Below are 22,343 nucleotides of genomic sequence, written 5' to 3'. Positions count from 1 at the left end.
TCTCTTGTCACTACAAACAACTGTCACTGTGGGTGCTCTTGCTTTCCAAACAGGTTCTTCCCATCCTTTTTTAAGTGCTTCCCATCTGTGACAGCTTCGGGTCCATGCCTGTCCATAAACTGTGCATGATTATTTCTGGGCCCAGTGGATCACTGTTATAAGCCACCAAACCATGAGTTTCCATACTGCTCAGCTGCAAAAGAAAAACAGGTGCTGGCTGACGCTCTCAGGATAAAGTTAACTTGTAGGCCTGAATTAGTACAAAAATTACTTTTCCTTTGTCTCAGGTGGGTAGGCCAGAAACAAGTCAAACATAGTAACATTAGAAATAGAGGGGGAGAGAAAAGCCTTCCCTCCAGAAACTAAGATTTTGAAATTCTTGAGGTAAGGAGCATGATGTCTACCCATCTTTGGATGTCTTGTGCCTTAATACGACACCCGGTATGTATGATCGAATGAACTTCCCAATCTAGGTCAATGAGCCTGACAAGCCTGATTACGGGCAACATCGTCACTGACAGAACATCATACCAGGAATATCACATGAACTTATCAAAGCCACAAGCCATTTTTACAACTGACTCAATACAGACAGCAAAACACCGGCTAATTCTAAGGACCTAATTCAATTGTCTTCATATCACAATAGCACAAGGTAGGACGCCTGGGTGGCTCCGTCGGTTAAGCGTCTGCCTTTGGCTCAGGTCACGATCCCAGGGTCTTTGGAACCAGTCCCGCATCGGGCTCCCTGCTCAGTGGGGGAGTCTGCTTCTCCCTCTGCCCCTCACCCTGCTCATGCTCTCTCTCTCTCTCTCAAATAAATAAATCTTTCTCTTTTTATAATAGCACAAGGTAAAGCTTCATACTGCTTTTTTTTTTTTTTTGCATTAAGTTTTAAAGATGGCCAGCAGGGTATCTCCATAAGTGAAGTCCTGCATACCTTACCTAGACAGGCTCTGCAGCACGTAGTCCATGAAGCACGACAGAGGTTTCTGGCCCTGCAGAGAGCCGAGAAGAAACAGGAGCTGCCTTGGGCAAGGACTACTCTGCCGTGCTGCAGGATGGAGCTCCACCTCCAGTGTTCCAGGGGAGGGCCCATCACCATCTCCCAGGATGGAAGGATCTCCCAGTGATACTGACACCTTTACTTCCTGCTTCAGCCTCCTCGGACCCTTATATTTACACAAGGTCGGACCCTCCCCCTGCTTAGGAGAACCTGGAGCAAATGAAGGAACAGTATCTCCTGCCGGAGGGGAAACTTGGCCAGATGGTCCTCAGAAGCCATTTAGAGCAAAGCAACTGAACCTCCTACCTGCCCCACCTCAGGAAAAAAAAGCCTCAGAGGCAGTTTCTTGTAGCCTAATAAGGAAGTAATTGTGACAAAACTGACAAGACACCTAGAGGAGAGAAACGAAGGCCCCTTAGCCCAGCCCCTCTCATTTCTCATAAAGTCCTGGATGTGGGGGTACCGGTGTTGACCTTGACCCAGGTGGACCTGGTGCCTTGCCCCCAAGTCGTGCCTCCTCTCTTCCCACCCCAGGGGAGGGCCGGGAGTGTCTGCAACACAAGGCTCTCGGCCAAAGCGTCTGAGGAGATTCTAGACACACATTTCTTGAAAGAAGCCTCCTCTCTGTCTGTGCACTGGGGCTAGATGAAGCTGATGTCCATGGCCTACAGGGGCTCGAAGGCTGGATGTGAAGGAATCCTTTGCAGTGGTGGTCTGTGAAGTCTTGCATGAGGTTACAACTGCCGCGGGAACACATTCTAAGAGGATCTGAGGTTTGAGGACCGACCCTAAGGAAAGCTTAGATGTGGGGGGTGAGGAGAAGGGTGGCTCCTGGGAGTGGGGAGTAAAAGGCTCAAAAAGTGAGTGCACGTGGAGAAAAGTTACAGGAAGACACCGTACTGACAGTGTCAAATGCCTCACAGAGGAGGAGATACAAATGCCTACAAATGGATCCCTGGGAGGCCACACAGTTCCTAACATGAAAACTGGAAGGATCTCAACACAGATGGTGTTAACCTCCTCAGTAAAGTGGGGAAAAGGCCTTTCACTCAAGTGAAACGGGGGCGGGGAGGGGCGAAGACAGGATTGGGAGCTTAAGGGATTGTGAAATTTGAATGAATTACTAAGGTTTCAAAATGACGTGAATATTGAAAGAAGCAATAAGGATTCAGCGAGGGGTGGGCTCTAATCACCAGGGTGACAGACCAGGTGTGGAGTAAATAAATACCACGCTGCCCCAGCCACCCGGGGGGTGCAGGGCACACGAGCAGGGCAGTGAAGCGAGAGCAGAGGCAGGTGAGGGGCCCTGGGATGCTGCAGCGAGGAGAGTGGCCTGATGTATTCCTGTCCTATTGCTACTGTAACCAATGATCACAAATGTAGTGTCTCCACATGAAAAATAAACACAAACTTAGTATCTTACAGACCTGTAGGTTCCAAGTCTGACATGGGTCTCAGTGGGCTAAAATCTGTGTCTGGCGGTCCCAGGGAAAGACTAATTTCCTTGCCTCCTCCAACTCCTACAAGGAGGCTGCTTTCATTGGCTCAAGGTCCCTTTCTCCACCTGCAAAAGCCAGCAACACCCAACCGAGCCCTCCCACGTGCCATTTCTCTAGCTCTCCCTCCCCCTCGGCTGCCTTCTTCCACTTTTAAGGGCCCTTCGGTTTATACTGGGCACACCTGGGTAATCCAGGATGCTCGCCTTAAGGTCAGCTGATGAAGCAACCTCAATTCCATCTATAACTTTAATGCAGCCTTTGCTGTGTAACCTAACAGGGTTTGGAAATGAGGACACAGACCTGCCTACCACAGGAGGAGAACAGGTTTTTGGAAAAGAGGCTCAGATTCAAAGAGGGAATCTGGGGGGGATTCAAGCAGTGATCTGAGCTGTGAGTGTGCTGGGGCATGGGTAGGGGATGTTAAGGAATGCAGCACTGGCTAGATGTTCTGGTTCTGAGGAAAAAAATGCAAGAATAAGACAATACCCATGTCGTTCAAACCTGAGCTTCGGGCTCCTGTCACAGACTACTGGAGATGGGGTGAAGTCGGGACAACTGACATTGTTCACTACTGCCCTTGAAAAGAGACAAAAGACAACTGTGAATTCCCTGGATCTTGATTCCATAATCTCTGTACAGATATAGGAAAGACAGAAAAGACAGTATGTAGCCTTTTTTTTTTTTTCTGTTATCAATTGAGTAAGCACAAACAGAATGTGAAACGTCTCAGGGCCAATCCTGTACTGACCTTACACTTAATTGGTGTGTGGGTGTCCTCTCCTCTTCTCAAACAGTACATTCTCTCCCTTCCTTCTGTCTCTATCGTAAGACCATCTGAATGGGGGTACACGAGCTGACAGCATAGGACCCTCAACAACTTGTCTAAAGAAGGAGGACAGTTGTCCATGGCATCCAAATGAGGTGGATTTGTAGAGGCAAAAATTGTCTATGTCTCTCCAGATCTTTCTATGAAAGGGGCACCCTGATTTATAAACAGAAGAATCCACTTCCAATGACAGGCATAGCCCTATACTGGGAACTGATACATTTGGCTGTGACAGTTTGATGATATGAACCATAAGAGCAAGTCATGTGCCATCTCCCTTATGTCACCAAACATTCTTCTGATTACAGTTTAGTTTGGGGGTCAAAATGAACTGAGTTCAACTAGCCATCCTGACACATTCTCACAGCTGTGCAACATTAACCAAGTTCTTTGAAATCTTTGGGCCTCCACTTCCTTATCTGTAAAAGGAAGAACTACCTCATAACGTTGTTCAAAAGATTAAATGAGATGACAAGCACAGCATTTATCTCAGAGCCGGGCGCAGAGTAAGTAGTATGCTAGTATTAATAATAATGCAGTCAACGTAAGTTAATAGCAATTTGAATTGAGTAGGGTATTAAAAGAATTATAAACCTTAAGCAAAAAGATTTCATTCCCAAAACACAGGAGTGATAGAACATTAACATGATAGAGGATTATAAATTGTTTAAAAGAGAAAAACCAGATCTGATCACTTCGATACATCCCAAGGAAGCCTTCAATGAAATTAAACAGTCATTATGTTAAAAAAAAAAATTAAAATAACACCAGTTAGAAAACTAAAAATAGGAGTAAACTTCCTTAACATGAAGAACTTTTAGTTACTCTTTGATATTCATTAACAATATGCTCCTGAAAAATCAACAGAACCCTAAAAGTTGTATATTAAAAAAGCAATTTCCCTGTGAGAATGGAAGCACTGAATGACCTCCCGAGATCACTTCCTGGTCTGTCCGGGCTTGTTCCGTACTAAACACAGCCTGAACTAAGGCACCTGTGAGGCCCCTCCCCCACCCCAACTTTCTAAAAGAAAGACTCCAGGGTACACAGTGGAAGAAATACCCTCAGGCACTGCAGGAGCTCCCACCCTATTCTTCTGGTCCTGTTATTCTGTGGGAGGCACATGACTAAGAGCATCCAGCAAAGCTTTTAAGGCTTCTGGGCAGAACAACTCCCAATCCACTAAACTGCAACAAAGAGGCTAACCTACGGTGATACAAGACTACACCACAAGAATTTACGGTAATAAAAATAAACTTTGTCATGGAGATGAAAGCAGCAACACTACAAACACAACAGAGGCCGGCAGTCTGGAACTCCCGAGGCTGAAGAGAGAATCTCTGCCATTCTTTGGAGGCCACCTTTCACAGCACTGAGAGACAACGCCTGCACCTGCATGGAATGTGTCCTCGCTTGTTCACCAACCGTCTCCTTAGCAATAAAGCCCAAAACTCTCCAAAAGCATACCTGGGGCAAGGCAACTGAGATGAGCACATATAGCAGAAACTGAAAGCAAATATTAAAACACCAATATAAATACAAGAACTCCTACTACCATGGTTTATACTCAACCGTATTGAGTACGAATCCCTCGTCAAAAGAAAAAAGAGTTTTACATACTGAAAAGAAATGACATTTTGTTTATTAGCAGATGAAGTGTCTACCTCAAGAAACAACATGATAAAAATATCCAGAATATCATGAAATTGTTCGGTAAGGTGGCCAGATATAATAGTCTTTTAATTTGTGATAGAAGTGTGTTTTGAAAAGTCCCAGGCCGTAATAGTACAAAACTAGAAAATATCTAGGAATAAATATAATGAGATAATTAATTGCAAGATATATATATATGTATGTGTATATATATATATGTAAAGAAATTTTAAAAGGTTTACTAAAGTTAATGTAAATGGAAGCTTGAAAAAGGGAGGTATATATAACGTTCCTAAATTGGAAATCTCATTCTTGTAAATATTTCACTTTCTCTTCAAATTAATGTTTAAATTAAACACAATTCAAATAAAAAAAATTTGGGGATAAGGGAAACATGCCAAATTGATCATCATATTTCTCTGGGAGCATAAATACATCATAAGACTGTCCAAAATTATTTTTAAAAGAAAAATGACAGTAGGAACCCTGTATTATGTTAAAACAAATGATTACAAAGGCATAGCAATTAAAAAAATGTGGTGAAATATTTCACATCAGAACTATATTGAAGGAATTTAATGTAACACAAAAATGCCTTTATAAACCAGTAAGAAAAGACTGGCTTTTCCCATAAATGTCATGTAACTTCATGTTAGAGGGGAGGCTTTGGCATCAGACAGACTGAATGACAGTACTGGTCTGCCCTGGCTCACTGTGTGATTAAGTAACTTTACTTAATCAAAGACAGTTTCCCAGCATGTAAAATGGGGATACAGGTGCGCCTGGCTGGTTCAGTCAATAGAGCATGTGACTCTTGATCTCAGGGTCCTGAGTTCAAGCCCCACATTGGGCGTGGAGCCTACTTAAAAACACACACACACACACACACACACACACAAATTAAAAATAAATAAATGGGGATACCAACGGGACTCCCACAGAGTTACTGTTCTAAGGCTTACATAAGGCAATTCGATTAAGGTAAAGCACTCCACAATGTGTGAAACAAGGACTCAGGAAACCTTAAGGATTACTATTAAATGAGGTTGGGTGAACACCAGTTAAGATTTGGAGAAAAATCTAGATCACTCTTAAATCAATGCAGATAAATAATAGTTAAAAATATAAAGTTAGAAATGTCCTTGAAGAAAAATACAGGATTTATATTTGCTTAAAGAAATATGTTCTCTATCGGTGATACACACTTCTGAAATTATTGGCCTCATTCTGTCGAGTGCAATGAAAATATTAAATATTATTATTTAGCATCGTAAGGGTAACTTTTGGAACACCCGAATCATAAACTGTTACAATAAAATTTTTTAAAAGGGTGTCATGAGCAACCTTCATGGAGAGGGCAGGGATGTGAGGAAGAACGGACTATACTAAATATGAACTCCATGTTTTCTCCTCTGTTGACACAAAGGGAAATGCCATGCAGATGTCTTCCTTCCTTCAAGCATATACAGTCCTTGACTAACGTGAGTCACAGTCACCTGATTTAAAATCTAGAATGCAAGAAGGATAGGGGAGTTGTTTATGGTGGAATTCTTTACCTCAGAGCCTAATAGTGCCCTCAGCAGGGAGCAGGCCCTCAAGTATTTGTGGAATGAGTTAACTAACCTCTCGCTAGGTATCTAAGCAAACAGAGTACTTCAGTTGTCCAGTCAGCTTCTGACATACCAGCCATAAAACTAGTGAGGGTGTTGACTGTAACTACATATATGACTAGGTCAAGCAGCTAAGCCCAGAGAGAAATTTCACCTTATCATCATTCACACTCTAGCTCAGGGGAAATAGAAACTGCATGTATAATCAACTTTTTCTCCTTACTAAGAAACCACAATGTCCCCGGGGCTATGGAGAAAACACTAAAATTTTATTTAACTTTTGCCTTCTTTCTCTCTCAGAGTTGACTCGGGGGAAGCAGAACAATGTACAATGGCTTCCTTAGGGCTTTTGTGCCAGAGAGCTGGGCTCAAATCCCTGCTTTACACCGATCCACAGTGGGACCTCTGGTAAGTTACTCAGCTTCTAGGTTTTTTGTTGTTTTTTTTTTTTTCATTTGTAAAATAGGCTCCTACCACCTGCATTAGATCATGACTACTAGTAAATTAAATAATGAAATAAAGCATCTAACCTACAGGAGACACTCATCCAAAATAGGCTCTTTCTGCTTTTAAAGATCAATTCTGTACAAATCCAAACTATAAATGGTCATGAAAAAATACCGTTGAACAAGAGAAGAAAATACAAAATCACCCATGTTACCCCTATTCAGAAAGAACCAATGTTTGCATTCTGGTGACTATCAGACCAGCAGTTCTCCATCTCCCTTTTTGTATGTATATAGGGGTTATTTAAACAGAAATGGAATCATAATCTATACACATTGCCAACCTGCTTTCCTAGCATAACAATATTTTGTGAAAATTTCCCACAGTGTTTTTCTACATCATTTAAAAATAGCACAGTCTAGGGCGCATGGGTGGCTCAGTCGGTTACGCGACTGCCTTCGGCTCAGGTCATGATCCTGGAGTCCCGGGATCGAGTCCCACGTCGGGCTCCCTGCTCGGCGGGGAGCCTGCTTCTCCCTCTGACCCTCTTCCCTCTCGTGCTCTCTCTTACTCTCTCTCTCTCAAATAAATAAAATCTTTAAAAAAAAATAGCACAGTCTTCCATTTTATGTCATTTATGTTATTTTTATTTTCCCACTATTTAAAGCAACGCAATGAAGAAGATGTGGCATATTTACATAATGGAATATTATTCAGCTACAAGACAGAATGAAATCTTGCCATTTGCAACAACATGGAGAGAGCTAGAGAGGATAATGCTGAGTGAAATAAGTCAGACAGAGAAAGACAAATACCATGATTTCACTCATATGTGGAAATTAAGAAACAGAACAAATGAGCAAAAGGGGAAAAAACAGAGGGTAGCAGGTTGGGGGGATGAGTTAAATAGGGGATGGGGATGAAGGAATGCGCTTGTGATGAGCACCGGGTAATGTATGGGACTGTTCAATCACTATATTGTACACCTGAAACTAATATAACACTGTACGTTAACTGGAATTAAGATAAAAACTTAAAGTATAAATAAATAATGTAATAACAAAATAAATAATAAATAAAACAATGAAATGATAGTCACTGTATTTAAATCTTCTAATACGCTCATGACTGGTTCCTTAGGGTGAATTTCTACAAACAGCATTGTTGGGTCAAAGGATATGGAAAAGTCTCTTGATAACAATGGTTACTGCCTTCTAGAAAGATTTGACCACATTACTGTCCCACCATCAATGTATTGGAGCATTTTTCCTTTGCCCTTTCCCCAGTTCACTTCTAATTTGATTTTTCAATCAAATTGCTCAAGCTGAAAAATCACTGACCATATTTAGTCTGATCTGTTGTCCTTTTTTCAGCCCAAATCACATCGAGATCTCTCTTAATACAAATATGATATGACAGACTAATTAGGGAACAATATTTGGACTAAACAGATCAATTGCAGTAGGACTAGACTCAGATCTAGCTCTAGTACAAAAGGTTTTTTAAAACATAGCTGTTTGGTTCAGTGACCGTACTTTGTGCTTCAACAACGACAAGAATGGATTACAATATACTGCATTAATGGGAGTGCTGACATGTCCCTTGATCACTGTCAGGTTACCAGGGGCTGGAGGATGGGGGAAATAGGTAGATGTTGGCCAAAGAGTGCAAACTTCCAGTTCTAAGATGAGTACGTTTTGAGGACCTAACGTACAGCATGGTGATCATAGTTGTAATACTGTATTATATATTTGAAAGTTGTGAAAATAATGGATCTTAAAAGTTCTCACCCCAAGAAAGAAATGGTAATTTTGTGACCCAACGGAGGTGTTAGCTAAAGCTATGCTGGTAATAATTCTGCAATATATACATGTATCAAGTCAACATGCTGTATACCTTAAACTTACACAATGGTATATCAATTATATGTCAATAAAGCTGAAAAAAAGATGACACTTTTTGTATTCATGCTTTTTACATTTTTAAAATTTTTATATTCATGCTTTTAACCATATTTGCAATGGTTATGTATTTTTAATTTTATGTTTAATTAGTTGCAATGCTCATCATCAATTCTTTCATAAAATAACTTTTTCATTTTTGAGGATTAGATTTTGATGTGTGTCTCAGAAAAAAAAAAATGTCTCTCCCACTCAGTAACTTTGTTTAGGAACAGTATAACATAAATGGTATTTTTCCTGTGACTGAGTATGTGTGAGAATATCCTGTTGTCTTCAAGCTTGAGAAACAACCTTTACTTCACAACTCTGAAGATTTCATTCCTTTGGTGTTCACTGCTGTGAAGTTTGTGCCTCACTCTCTTCTTTGTGCCTTTGTACCTAAAAATTTTTTTTTTACAGATTTTATTTATTTATTTGACACAAAGAGAGAGCAGCAGAGGGAGAGGGAGCAGACTCCCCACTGAGCAGGGAACCCAAGGCGGGACTTGATCCCAGGACCCTGGGATCATGACCTGAGCTGAAGGCAAGACGCTTAACCGACTGAGCCACCCAGATGCCCCTGTACCTAACATTTTTTAAAAAGTCTGTTTTTACCGTTTATGCATGACCTGTAAACATCCGCCATAGTTTTTCTACATGCTGAGTCTTACCCCCTCATTCTGCCTAAATATGGTGAGTTCTTTTGATTTCCACAGTCTGGTATGAAAGTCTTATGCTATGTTTGATTACTACCTTTTTCCCCATTGTTTTGACTCTTCACCAAGAACACCTTTGATTCTTAGAATCTTCACTCACGCCTCCCATTATCTGTGATCTTCTCTCTTACCATTTGCTTTCCTTCCTCAACAATCCTGTGCATTCTGGAGGTACCTGTCAGGTTTGTTTTGTGCACCACCTAGGTTTTCACAGTATGACTTCACTTAAACATTAATCGGACTTCCTTGACAGCCCAAGAAGCACAGGCCTAATTATTTCCAACCTAATAATTTCAATTTATTTTATACCCAAGTCCCTCAAATCTCTATATTCTGCCTGATTTAAAAAAAAACACTTATTCAGGGTGACTCAGTCGGTTGAACATCCGACTCTTGATTTCGGCTCAGGTCATGATCTCAGGGTCATGGGACTGAGCCCCATGTTGGGCTCTGAGCTCAGTGGGGAGTCTGCTTAAGATTCTTTTTCTCCTCTCCTTCTGCCCCTCCCCCCCCCACTGGCATGTTCTCTCTCAAATAAATAAATTTTTAAAAAAACATTAATTTGGTTCTTGATATCCTCTCTCCACATTAAAGTCCATTTTAATTCTGTATTCTGTGATTCTCTGAGCTCTAAAGTACCAGAACGATAGTTACCTATGAGTACACGGCAATGCTATTATATGCTGTGGTTTGACCTACTTTTATGTTTGGAAATTCATTGATCATAATAACATAACTTTGTCTTTCTGAACTTCTTATGTGAAACAGAGAAGTGACAGATAAGAAATCTTCACACATGTGGTTAAAACAACTCTGAAAAAATAACCTGTGCAAGGAAAAGTGCCAGAGTTGCATTGTCGAAAATAATTCATCAATTGGTAACTTTCACGTTGTAGCAAAACCCAAAAATATTTAAAAAGGACAAGCAGACAATTCCACTTATTATTTTCTTATTAAGTTGCTTTTGAATTTAGGAGGAAAAACTATGATTTGAAATGATTAATAGAGACATTACAAATGTATTATTGAAAGCTAAACTCATTCTTGACACTGCAGAGGTTCTCTAAATAAACCTTTGACTGTGATAATCACAAACTGCCTATACTCTCACTTAAGTGTTTTCTGTTTGGTAAAATAACCTCCCAATTCTCTTAAAATATCTACTTCACTAGCAGGATTTTTTAGTATTAATCTTTTATGCTAAGACACTACAAAATCCTAATAATACATTTTATTCCAATTTAGGCTTGCCTCCCTTATTTGTAAAATTTCTCCATCCTTTTTTCAAATCTTACAGCTGCATACCTGTGTTTCAGTTAAAGAAATTTCGTACTGAGACATTACCCAATTTGTAAAATTCCCCTTCCCATCTCTAATTCCAAAGAAGCAAGGATGTACGTTATTCTAAATTAAGGAATAATTTATTCCTTTAATACAAAAGAATTTTTGATAAATATATTTTGATGTTGTAACATGGATGAGACAAAAGAAACATATGTACACATTCCAACATAACCGTGTCAAATTTAATTATAACTTTATAGCTAATTTTGAAAAATATATTAAGATACACTATTATCAAACAATTCCTTAGGAATTCACATAAATAAATGTAAGTTTAGAAAGACTCCTAGGTATCAGTAAATACAAGTGCAAGCACAGAAGAGTTGCCTTTATATATTCTAGAAGCTTTTGGGGGTTTCTGGGATGTTTACTGTGTGCCAAGTGCTACACTAGGTGTTGGATCTAGATTTATCTGATACCATCTGCCTCCGTGTGTTTACTTCATTTCCACTTTCCTGCTCCCCTCTCAGAAACAAAACATTTTTAGAATCTGCATCATTTTGCTACAATGGGGCAACTGCAGTGACTCGATCTTTCCATAACATCTTTTATAGATAACTAACTGTTGTGTTTTCTAAGTGTCAGGAGATAGCAATGGATTGTTACCCGAGGCTTACATGGGGCACAGATAAATCTAATTCAACAAGTAAAAACATCATTTTGTTCCCTAGATTAGGTAGATGTTAGTGATGTGGAAATAGATACCTATAGAAAGTTACTATGTTCCTCCTTTATTGATCATAGAACTTTACATTTGTTTAATGATCTTTTGGCAAAGTGCTTGGGTTTACTGTTACTCATTTTTCTGTATATTCTGATTAACATTAAAAATAACTGTAAAATGTATAATATGTAAAAAAAAAAAAAAAAGTGAAGAAAACAAAACTCCCTTGCAATTTCGGTACTATGAGAAAACGATTATCAACATATTGTTATAGGTTCTTCCAGTCTGTTTTTCTACTTTTATTACCATGTGTCCTCCATTAACTTTTTGTTTTGACTCTCTACATTCCCTGTTTTTTCTCTGACATGTGTGGATTTATGTCACACCTTTAAGTAGCAATTTCTAGGCCTCTCACCTGAAATCTAGGCCCCTTTGGACAAATCCACTTAGCACCTCAAAAACATCTCCAAACACAAACTGACATTGAACTCTTTTTTCCTTCTTGAGTTTTCCAGTTTGTCAATTCTTGACTGTTCTTTGTGTCCCTCACACACTAGAATGGTCACCAAATACTGCTGCTTCTATGAGCAAAATCTCTCCCTGGGTGCCCTTTCCCCTCTGCCCCAGTCTCCAACCAGCTCCAGCTGATTTCAAGCTGACTTCTACCCAATGTCACACAGTTAATGCAGTTCCCAGAATAGCTCTCCACAGACTCCGGCTAAGTCCAAATCCGTAGTGTGGCTGAAAAGAACCTCCCATTTTAGTGTCTCTTCTCCTCAGACTAGAGCCACAAAATAGAAATGGGATTACTCTTGATTTGAGGCCTACTACTCCACCTAGTGGTACAGAACAACACCCTGGGATGGAACTCTAGGGAATATGCCAGGTCAGCCCTATCAGACCAAGCAAGCCTGCCCACGTGGGTGTTTGTCAGCTAGAGAGGGAAGTGAAAAGGACAAAGAACTCTGGAATTCAATGGCCATCTAGTGGTTTTACCTAAGCACTGAATTCTCCTAAGGGAAGGACCCAAACCTCCAAACCAATGATCATTGCCATTTTTTTAAATTTAATTTTATTATGTTATGTTAATCACCATACGTCATTAATTTTTGATGTAGTGTTCCATGATTCATTGTTTGCATATAACACCCAGCGCTCCATGCAGAACGTGCCCTCTTTAATACCCATCACCAGGCTAACCCATCCCCCCACCCCCCTCCCCTCTAGAACCCTCAGTTTGTTTCTCAGAGTCCATCGTCTCTCATGGTTCGTCTCCCCCTCTGACTTACTCCCCTTCATTTTTCCCTTCCTACTATCTTCGAAATAAGTCAATCAGAGAAAGACATGTATCATATGATCATCGCCATTCTTGAGAGCAGATGAAAAACTATGATGCCATCTAGACTGGTCTCAAGACCAGTCTAGACCCAACTACTGTACTGCCACCTGTATCCTTCCAGAATTTTCATGAAACTCAAGCAAACTGAAACAGTATTCATTCATCTTTGTATTAGTTCATACCCTCGGTGCACATTTAAGGAACACCTGTAACTCAGATACTACACCAAGCTAATAATACAGGGTCCATGGGAGGACAGCCTATAAACAGGAAAGCAGATAAAGAAATCCATAATGACAGTGCAGAAGGAGAGTCTAAGCTGGCCACGGACTGGGAGGGCTTCCTGTGAGAAGTGATGGCCGAGCCGATTCTGTGGTCAAGTGAGAGTTGGTTAGGTAAAGAGCAGAATGAAAGGTATTCTTTCAGATTCAAAGCATTACACACGCATCAGAGTGCAGCACGTTAAAAAGTTATCCTAACACATCGTCTACAGTTAGTACAGCATCCTGACTAAAGGAAACCTCAGCCGACAGGACTCTGCCAGCCTCTTTCAGGGAAACCCTACAGAGCAAAATATCTCCACTTTATTTTTTTTTTTTAAGATTTTATTTATTTATTTGAGAGAAAGAGACACAGCGAGAGAGGGAACACAAGCAGGGGGAGTGGGAGAGGGAGAAGCAGGCTTCCCGCGGAGCAGGGAGCCCGATGCGGGGCTCGATCCCAGGACCCTGGGATCATGACCTGAGCCGAAGGCAGACGCTTAACCGACTGAGCCACCCAGGCGCCCCAAAATATCTCCACTTTAAAATACTTCTTAAGCAACAGCATTTACAATAAAGGTAAAAAAAGATAATATTTTAAGCTGCACAACTATTCAAAACCACACATTTTCAAATCTCCAAGGTGCACAAATCATATGTAAAAGAAGATGAGAAATGCGATTCTCCTTAATCCTCTTCCTCTTTTTGGAAAGAAGGGATAATACTCAACACTTTAAATTTTAAGGCAAGTCTATTAATCACACAGAAGTTTCCTTCAATAGGTGACAGTTACAGCTTTTTATAAAATACTAAGCGGTTTAAGGTTAAAAGCATCCGTTAAGCTGTGTAATACATGATATAACCACATTATCATCCATATATGATAAAATCACATGTGGACTCTCCACAGCAGATACCTCATCTACCTTCTGCTGGAGCAATGCCAGCAGAGGCAGCCCATTTTATCTTTGATGAGGACTGCTAGAAAGTTCTATTAAACATGGAGACAAGATCTGTCTTCCATTACCTTCGGCATTAACCACGACCTAATGGGAGGCCCCCGGAAGAATATGCTACAAGAGCACATTTCACATACTGTCCTGCAGTCCGTTCTCAGAGACGCCGTCTTGTCTCTTAGCCTAGCGACCTTAGTACCCTGTACCCTGTGTGCCACATCAAGGTTTGAATCCCACTTCCCTTTCTTTGCATTCTCTTCTGACACACCCCAGCCCTGCATGTGATAGGAGCAGGAGGTGCGAAATGGACGATCCCAGTAAAGCAGCGTTATCACCTCCCTCATGCTAGCTACGCCACTTCGGTTAATGCAGTTTCAGATGCAATGAATATTCTGAGAAACTACATAATATTGCAGCCTTCTTTTAAAATTCCCCTTAACTAAGGGAACCTGGCTGGCTCAACTGCTGGAGCATGTGACTCCTGATCTTGGGGTTGAGAGTCCGAGTCCCACACTGGGTGTAGAGATTCCTTAAAAAAAAAAAAAAAAAAAAAAAAAAAAATCCCTTAACGAAAACTCCCAAGTTGTGTTTGTTTCTTTTTTTTTTTTTTAACTGATGGGTGCTAGGCCATGTCTCCACAATTTTCTATTGCCCAGCTGATGCCAAACAGTTCAGGCATTTCCAACAACGTATTTATGGATATGTCTACATACGTTAAGAAAAATATTTCTCATACAGGGAAGGTGACCATCCACTGGATAGATATTTATTAGCACACACTAGGTGCTAGATCCTGGAAACACAAAGTTAAATGAGACACACCAAATTATGTCCCTTTACACAAGACTATGTATATAAAACAAGGGTGGGTGGTACATCATAGCTCTCAATAAACTGCTACTGTCATTATAATGATGATGAGCAGTTATAAATTAATAGTCTTTTAAAAATTACTAGTTGTTTTTGTTTTGGGTTTTTTGTTTGTCTGTTTTAGAGAGGGAGAGAGAGAGAAAAGGGGGGCAGGGGGAGAGGGAGAGAGAATATTAAGCCATCTCCACACTCAGCACAGAGCCCAACACAGACCTCGATGTCACAACCCTGAGATCATGACCTGAGCCAAAATCAAGAGTCGGACACTTGACCGACTGAGGCGCCCCGACTTTAAATGAAAATATTGCAGTATTCCCACCGATACTCACCAGTACTATAATATCTCTTTAGTTCTGTACGCCTGATCTCCTTTAACTGATTATTTTTTCTCTTTTTTTTCTCATCAGTAATATATTCCTCTTCTACAGCACTGTTGCATTTGTCTTGTTCTAAAATGACTGTTTTAGCATCCTCTTTTCCAGTGTGGGTCCTTGTAGCAATAGTTGAGGCTGTCTCTGCATTTTGTTTGGCTTGTTTTTTCTTTTTCAATCTAGGAATGGGGAAAAAAAGGGAAAACATTGGAGAAATGATTTTCTAGGAGGAATTATATTAGTTTCATGCTGTTGGGCTTCCAGAAACTACTTAACTGATACAGAAAACACTTTCTTTATATTACTGTTAATCACATTTTCCTGTTTTTTTCTTTCCTAATCACTTAAAAATTCTTACATGGAAACCTGTAGCATTTCCTCAACTTTACATCCTCAATACTTACATCTCAGAAAATTATTAGGAAATCCTCCAGGCCTGGGAAAAACTAGATTCTTCTACAGACTATTAAATGTTGAGCATTTTCTTAATCAAAATATACAGCTGCCATGTTTGCAGTGTTACATTAAAAAGAGAGAGTTTCAGTTTTCAATGGGCAAACACATTTGTAAAACTAAATCCTTTATAACTGATTCACACACTGAGTATAAAAGTCCGGCAAACTGGTTCAGTTCTGAGCAATTCTTTTCCTTTATACATATGACAGTAGTACTGAAGAAAGAGCTGCATCTCCTGAGACAGAAAATGCCATAATGACAATATATAAAGTTATCATTCTGATCACTAATATAATAGCTGATACATTAGTTAACATATCTGATGTTTTTAATTCCTTACTCCTAAGTCAAAGAGATGAAGTTTACTATACTTGGTGAAATCCAATAACTCAAAATACTTTCCAATTGATGTATCACTCTAATTGATGTGTCACTCCGTACTTACCAGCCCTTCTGAAGAATGCCTTTACCTTACCAGAAGGTAGAGAACAAGGGTCCTGGCCTCTAGTATACATGGCAGTCTGCTCCTTTGTAAATATTTTTAATTAGGACTCTTTTTGCACGTTCCCTTTCTGCTTACACATGGTCAGCTATCTCTTATACATATATGTCTAGTTCCTTTGCTCTCTTGAGCATCTATACAATTTAATGTTGGGCAAGGATAAGGAGATGTTTTGGGAGAAAAATGAGATACCTATAGGGTAGCAAAGGGGCTAAGGTTAGATTTTCTGCCTCTTTGCTTTGTGACACTGAACAAATCCATTTAACAATTTGGAGAGGTCCCTTGTTAAATAAGAGACCCTCATTTAACAGGGTCTTCTATTAGGATCAATTGAGATAATCTATGCCAACATATAACACAAACAAACAGAAACAGAGATAGTAAAATATCCCCTCATAAATCATACAATGACATGAGAACTAAGAATACATGACCCATTCAGCTTTGGAAATAAGGTGTCATATTCTAACAAAATATTTCAACTAGGCTGTAATTCATTGAACACTTAGCAGCCATGTTCTTAGATTTTCACTGGCTAATAAATGAGTATATGGCCTAGGAGAAAGGGCAGCTGGACAAAAATCATAGATGAATACCCTCCCCATTGCTTAGTTTCACTATCTTTTTATGTTTACTCATTAAAAACCAAACCAAACCACAAACCAAACAAAACTGGAGACTCATAAAAAGGACTTCTATTCAATAGATACTTTATTTTCTAACCTCAGATTTTAAACTGTTTAATTTTTTTTTTATTATTTCTGGTAAGAGTAGGTGGCTCTTTGCAATGTTGAGTCAGATAATGTTCCTAATAAAACAATTTCTCTCTTGATCAAGATTACTATGTGAGGCTGAAATTAGTATGCATAATGCCATAATGACCTAGATATCGTACAGAAACCAGCACTTCGCTTAGGGAGGTCTAGGCACAGAGCTGATTATCTGTGTCCAAAAAGCTGGCTATGGATGGGCTGATGTTGTTCTGATCAAAAACATGCTTGAGATGAACCTTATTGCCCACTTCCAAAAATCATTCCTTCCAGGAGGAGAGAAAAGAAGAGTCAAGAATTAATTCTGTGTGGCCTGAAATATGCTGCTTCTTGCTCTTCTGGATTTTCCCACTTTAAGTTGATTTAAATGTCCTCATTTCACAGTCCCCATGATAATTAAACTCACTCAGATCTAGGACGCATGTTTTGATGAGCAGGACGGTCTGGGGACAGCTCATTATAGACTGGTTTTCACACGTGGAAATAACAAAACAGAGTACATCACTTTATTCACCTGCCTCTGTCCTGCACAGACCATTATTGTCAACACTTATAGCCAAAAGTAGCTGTTTTTCTCTAAAAAAAAAAAAAAAAGCTAGAAAATAGCAATACCAAACTTGTTTAACAGAAAACAGTATCCAATTTAATACTTCACTAATTTTACAATCAGCTACATCTTTTATTTTGTCTAGAGTACTCATGAGAACTTGTTTCTCTGGAGTTTATCAACACGACTATAACATTCTGAGCTTGTAACTGGAAATCAAATGTGAGTTCGGGAAGCCCACTGTAAAAATCCTTCCTTCAAAGCAGGGAATACATTTTTAACACCTCGTCTAAGAGGGACTAACTGCCATCTGACATACGTGGTATAGTTAATGCTCTTCAAACATTCCTGTTTAAGCCTTCTCTGCTGTTCTGCAAGTCAGTATCTACCATGGTAAGACATTCTCACAAAAGGGTTTTGTCATCACCAAATTAAGGTAAACTGAAAACAAAAGGTTACACAAGAAAAGAAACCAAGCTTTTTCTAATGACCCCAAATGTACATTTATACTGTGGACCAAAAAAAATACTTAGCAAATTGTGTTCAGCAGATCAATGAATGTAAACAGTGAGACATATTTATATTTGATAGCTGTGAATACGAGTCCAAAAACCCACCTTTATTTTGTTATCCTGCATTTATCTTTAAGAGATCAAAATTATATAAAACAAGTTTTATTATTCAATCTCCCCTCACTACTGTAACCAAGCCCTATCAGTTTTGTTTCCTAAATCCTTCCCTCTCAAATTCACCTTCTCTTCTTGATCTCTGCTCCTATTGAATCATTTCAGGTTTTCATCATCTCTCTGGACTCTTTTTCACAAGATAATTATTCTTTGTTTTATTATGAAATTTGTACTTGTTCATATTCAAAAATATTAAAATACAGAAAGGTAAAAAGCACAGAACTTATATCAAATGAAATGCTAATGCTCAGCAGCAGTCACTATTTGGGAGAGAGAACAGGAAAGCCAGAAGTTAGGGAAATCACAGACCCTCCCCAGGCACAGAAGAATGAGGCAGGGTGGCTCGCGGTCATGATTCTGAGCTGCTTATTTGTCCCGTCCCTACCATAAAGGAGTGTTAAAGGACTTATTCTGGAATCTCTTGGCTTTTTTAAATTAAAATTTTAAAATTAAAAATAGCACCCAACTCAGAGTTAGTAGACTGAAGAAATAAACAAGGTGTTACTGCTAAAGAAAGCATTTTTAGTAGCTGAATGTTTTCCTCTGAAGATTTTTCCTTTCCTAAAGGAAATAAGTTCAGGGTACTGGCAACAATCAGAGCCAGGACCTTGAGCAAGTTCCTTGCTTTGTCTCTGCAGGGGTCTCTTCTGCCGCTTCTGACACCCAGGGCCATGAAACACAGAGAGGCGTCTAACGATGAGAGGAGGCTTTCATGAGCACTAGAGTGAAAGCCTCTTGAAGGCAGGGATTTGTCTAGTAGGTTTTGTTAAAATGCCATACTCCTGGGGCTTTTCCACAGTACACAGGAGGTACTCAGGAAGCTTTTCCCGAACTCATGAACAAATTAACGCACGAATAAACTGGGCTCTGTTTGGTTGAGATCTGCTCTCCCAGCTAGGGCTCTCCTACGAACATGCCATTTCACCATCTTCTTAATTAACAGCATGTGTCAAAAAGAAACTCCCACATCTCCTTAATCAGATACTTGATTGAAAAAGAAAATATATTAGCCACATATAATTTAAAATGCATTAAACTATAGACTTCTTTAATTAATATTAAATTAGTAGTTCTATATGATTCTTTCCCTAATCCCACAATTTGAGGTCCGTGAGTTTCTGTATCTAGTAAGTGCCAAAGACACAAATATCTAGCACAGCACTGTCCAATATGGTAACCACTAGCCAGCCACTTGTGGTTATTAAATTAAAATTAAATAAAAGTTTAAAATTCAGTTCTTCAATTGCAAGAGCCACACTTCAAGAGCTTAACAGACTTATGTGCTAGTGGGCACCATAGTGGGTGACAAACATATAAAACACTTCTTTCATCACAGAAAGTATTGGACAGTATGTAGACCTATTTTTTTTAAAAGATTTTATTTATTTATTTGACAGAGAGACACAGCGAGAGAGGGAACACAAGCAGGGGGAGTGGGAGAGGGAGAAGCAGGCTTCCCGCTGAGCGGGGAGGCCGATGCGGGGCTCGATCCCAGGACCCTGAGATCATGACCTGAGCCGAAGGCAGACGCTTAACAACTGAGCCACCCAGGCGGCCCTACGTAGAGCTATTGATTAAACAGTTAGCCCTATGAGCAAGAGACTAGAAGGAAGGGTGAAGACAGAAATCATTGAATATTTAATGTCTACATTGTCTACAAGGGTACACATGAAAAAAAATGGTAAAGTGAGTTTCTGGCAAATGTTAGTGGCTAAGGGGAAAGACAGAATAAGAAAAATTACTTTTCATTGTGTTCTCTTGCCTTTTGAATTTTATACCACATATAAACATTAGCTAGTCAGAAAAAAAATTTTTTAAAGTATTTAGTCTTTGAAGTCTCTTCCTACATAAGAATAATTCAACACATATTGCCAAATTTTAAAAATCGAGTTTTGCTCTTTAACAAAGACAACTGTGTGGGTGCCTGGGTGGCTCAGTCGTTGAGCGTCTGCCTTCGGCTCAGGTCATGATCCCAGGGTCCTGGGATTGAGCCCCAGGTCGGGCTCCCTGCTCTGCGGGAAGCCTGCTTCTCTCTCTCCCTGCTGCTAGTGCTCTCTCTTGCTATTTCTCTCTCTCAAATAAATAAAATCTTAAAAAAAAAAAAAAAGATTATTATGAAATTTTGAAAGAGGTTTCTTCTAACAGAAACCATTATTGAGTTGACTAACAAACCAGACACCATGATATGTACTTTACAAATACTATCCCACCCTCACAGAAGCCCCAAATGGTAGGCAATCTTATCTCCCTATTACAGATAAGAAAAGAAAGACTGAGAAAAATTAGGGCCTCTTCCCAGGGTCACAGCGTTGAGAGAGCAAAAGGCAAGCTGAGGGCAAACCATAAGCTAACACCCCCCCACCCCCTTTCCCGCCAGGTGGGATACATGTGACGGTTCCTCAGGCTCTCCTAGCTGCTCTAAAACAAAGGAAAGGGAAAAACAAATGGTTAACTGATAGAGATCACAGTCATGCAGGACAGGAGTCTCCATCAGTTTGCAACTGTCTTAATGATCTACGAGGGAAAAAGCAATCTCCAGAAATCTACAGACTCAAGTTCCTAGAACCTTAACATCACCCTCCCCCTCTACAGGAGAGAAAATCTTAACTAATCAGTCACTCCTCACAACCCCAGTGCAGCTCCTTCTGCCCAGCTCCTTCTATGGCCGTGCTTTAATAAAACCACCTTCTTGCACCAACGACATCTCAAGAATTCTTTCTTGGCCCTTGGCTCCTGATTCCAACATTTCCACATCATTTGGCATCTGAGTGTGGGGTGCAGTCTTCTCATCTGGACTCTGAGCCTCGGTGCAAACTTAGCGAATACTTTCTCTTCTCTTGCTTTACTTTCATTTCAGGGGCTTTTCAAGGAGTATGGTCTTATTGGAACACTTTCATGCTGATTGCTCAGGCTGCAATCCTCCAGCCCATGACTACTCTACAGGGAGGAGAATGTCTGCCTTTTGGCTGGAAGTTAGTACCCTAGCTGGAATGGTAATAAGACCCAGAAACTTGATGCCCTCTCTTTATTCCCATCCTTATACAAAGTTATCTGTCTTGGGCACGGGACAGCCACCTAAGTCACCAGGACAGCTACCAGTCTCAAGACTTCTGTGTAAGGTTTCCTCCTCATTGGTCTAATGTGATCTCCTCCACATCTCTAGTCTAGCTGCGAGACCCCCACCTGGAGCCAGCCAAAACCAGTACCCGACTGAATTAAAACCCAACTGGGGACCATTTTCTAGGGAAGTCAGCTGTAAGGAATTACCCATGATGGAATGTCACTTAGACCATCATGGATTTCTATCTTTACTGTTTTCCGTCAATGTCCCCCACTAACTGCTTAAATTACAAAATTGGGTAATTTCCCCTTGTAAAAGTTTTCTAGTGTTTTCCAAGGGTTAAAAACAGCGGGTTCTTCAAGGCAAAGCAAAATAAGGTGCAGACTTCAAGGCAAAGCAAAATAAGGCAAGGTCTTCGTGGCGTAGTCTTTAAGACGAGGCACAGTATCTCAGTCCACTCACATTCTAGACTGCAATGCAGAAGCGTGGTGGGGGGGGTGGGCTTTAATGGCAGGGCAGTGATCATAGTGATTTCCCTCAAGGGACATCTTGGGTTGCTTTGACACCAGGAACCTCTGACATATTCTGTGTGGGATGCTACCCAGGAGTCGGGGGGGGGGGGGGCGGGGAGAGCGGTTCGTGGTAATGGACCTTCTCTACTTTTCTAGGAGCATGAGATCTTCTTTCTTCTTCAGTTCCCAAGGACTCTCCCTTGGAATGCCTTTTAGCCCACTGGAAACAATTCTGATTGCAAAATTTAATAAGGACTGATCTCCTGTAGCACTGCATGACCTCAGTATGATCGATCAGTTAGATCTCT

The 22,343-nt window shown here is 40.2% G+C and overlaps 1 protein-coding gene across 10 annotated transcripts in view; it reads right to left on the bottom strand.

Annotated features, from left to right (window-relative positions):
- NCOA7 (nuclear receptor coactivator 7) overlaps positions 1 to 22,343 on the bottom strand; it is a 157,612-nt gene that overhangs the window by 61,542 nt on the left and 73,727 nt on the right. For all 10 annotated transcript variants that reach the window (XM_073893874.1, XM_073893881.1, XM_073893875.1 and 7 more), the window contains one exon: positions 15,460 to 15,680. In XM_073893874.1, coding sequence (XP_073749975.1) covers positions 15,460 to 15,680 — 221 coding nt within the window. The remainder of the gene's footprint in view (positions 1 to 15,459; positions 15,681 to 22,343) is intronic.

This window comes from Callorhinus ursinus, unplaced genomic scaffold (genome assembly GCF_003265705.2).
Source record: "Callorhinus ursinus isolate GAN/ISIS: 27379988/994484 unplaced genomic scaffold, GSC_fseal_2.0 scaffold6, whole genome shotgun sequence".
Classification (NCBI taxonomy): domain Eukaryota; kingdom Metazoa; phylum Chordata; class Mammalia; order Carnivora; family Otariidae; genus Callorhinus; species Callorhinus ursinus.
Note: the sequence above shows the minus strand (reverse complement) of the source record. Positions and strands in the feature narration are given on the sequence as shown.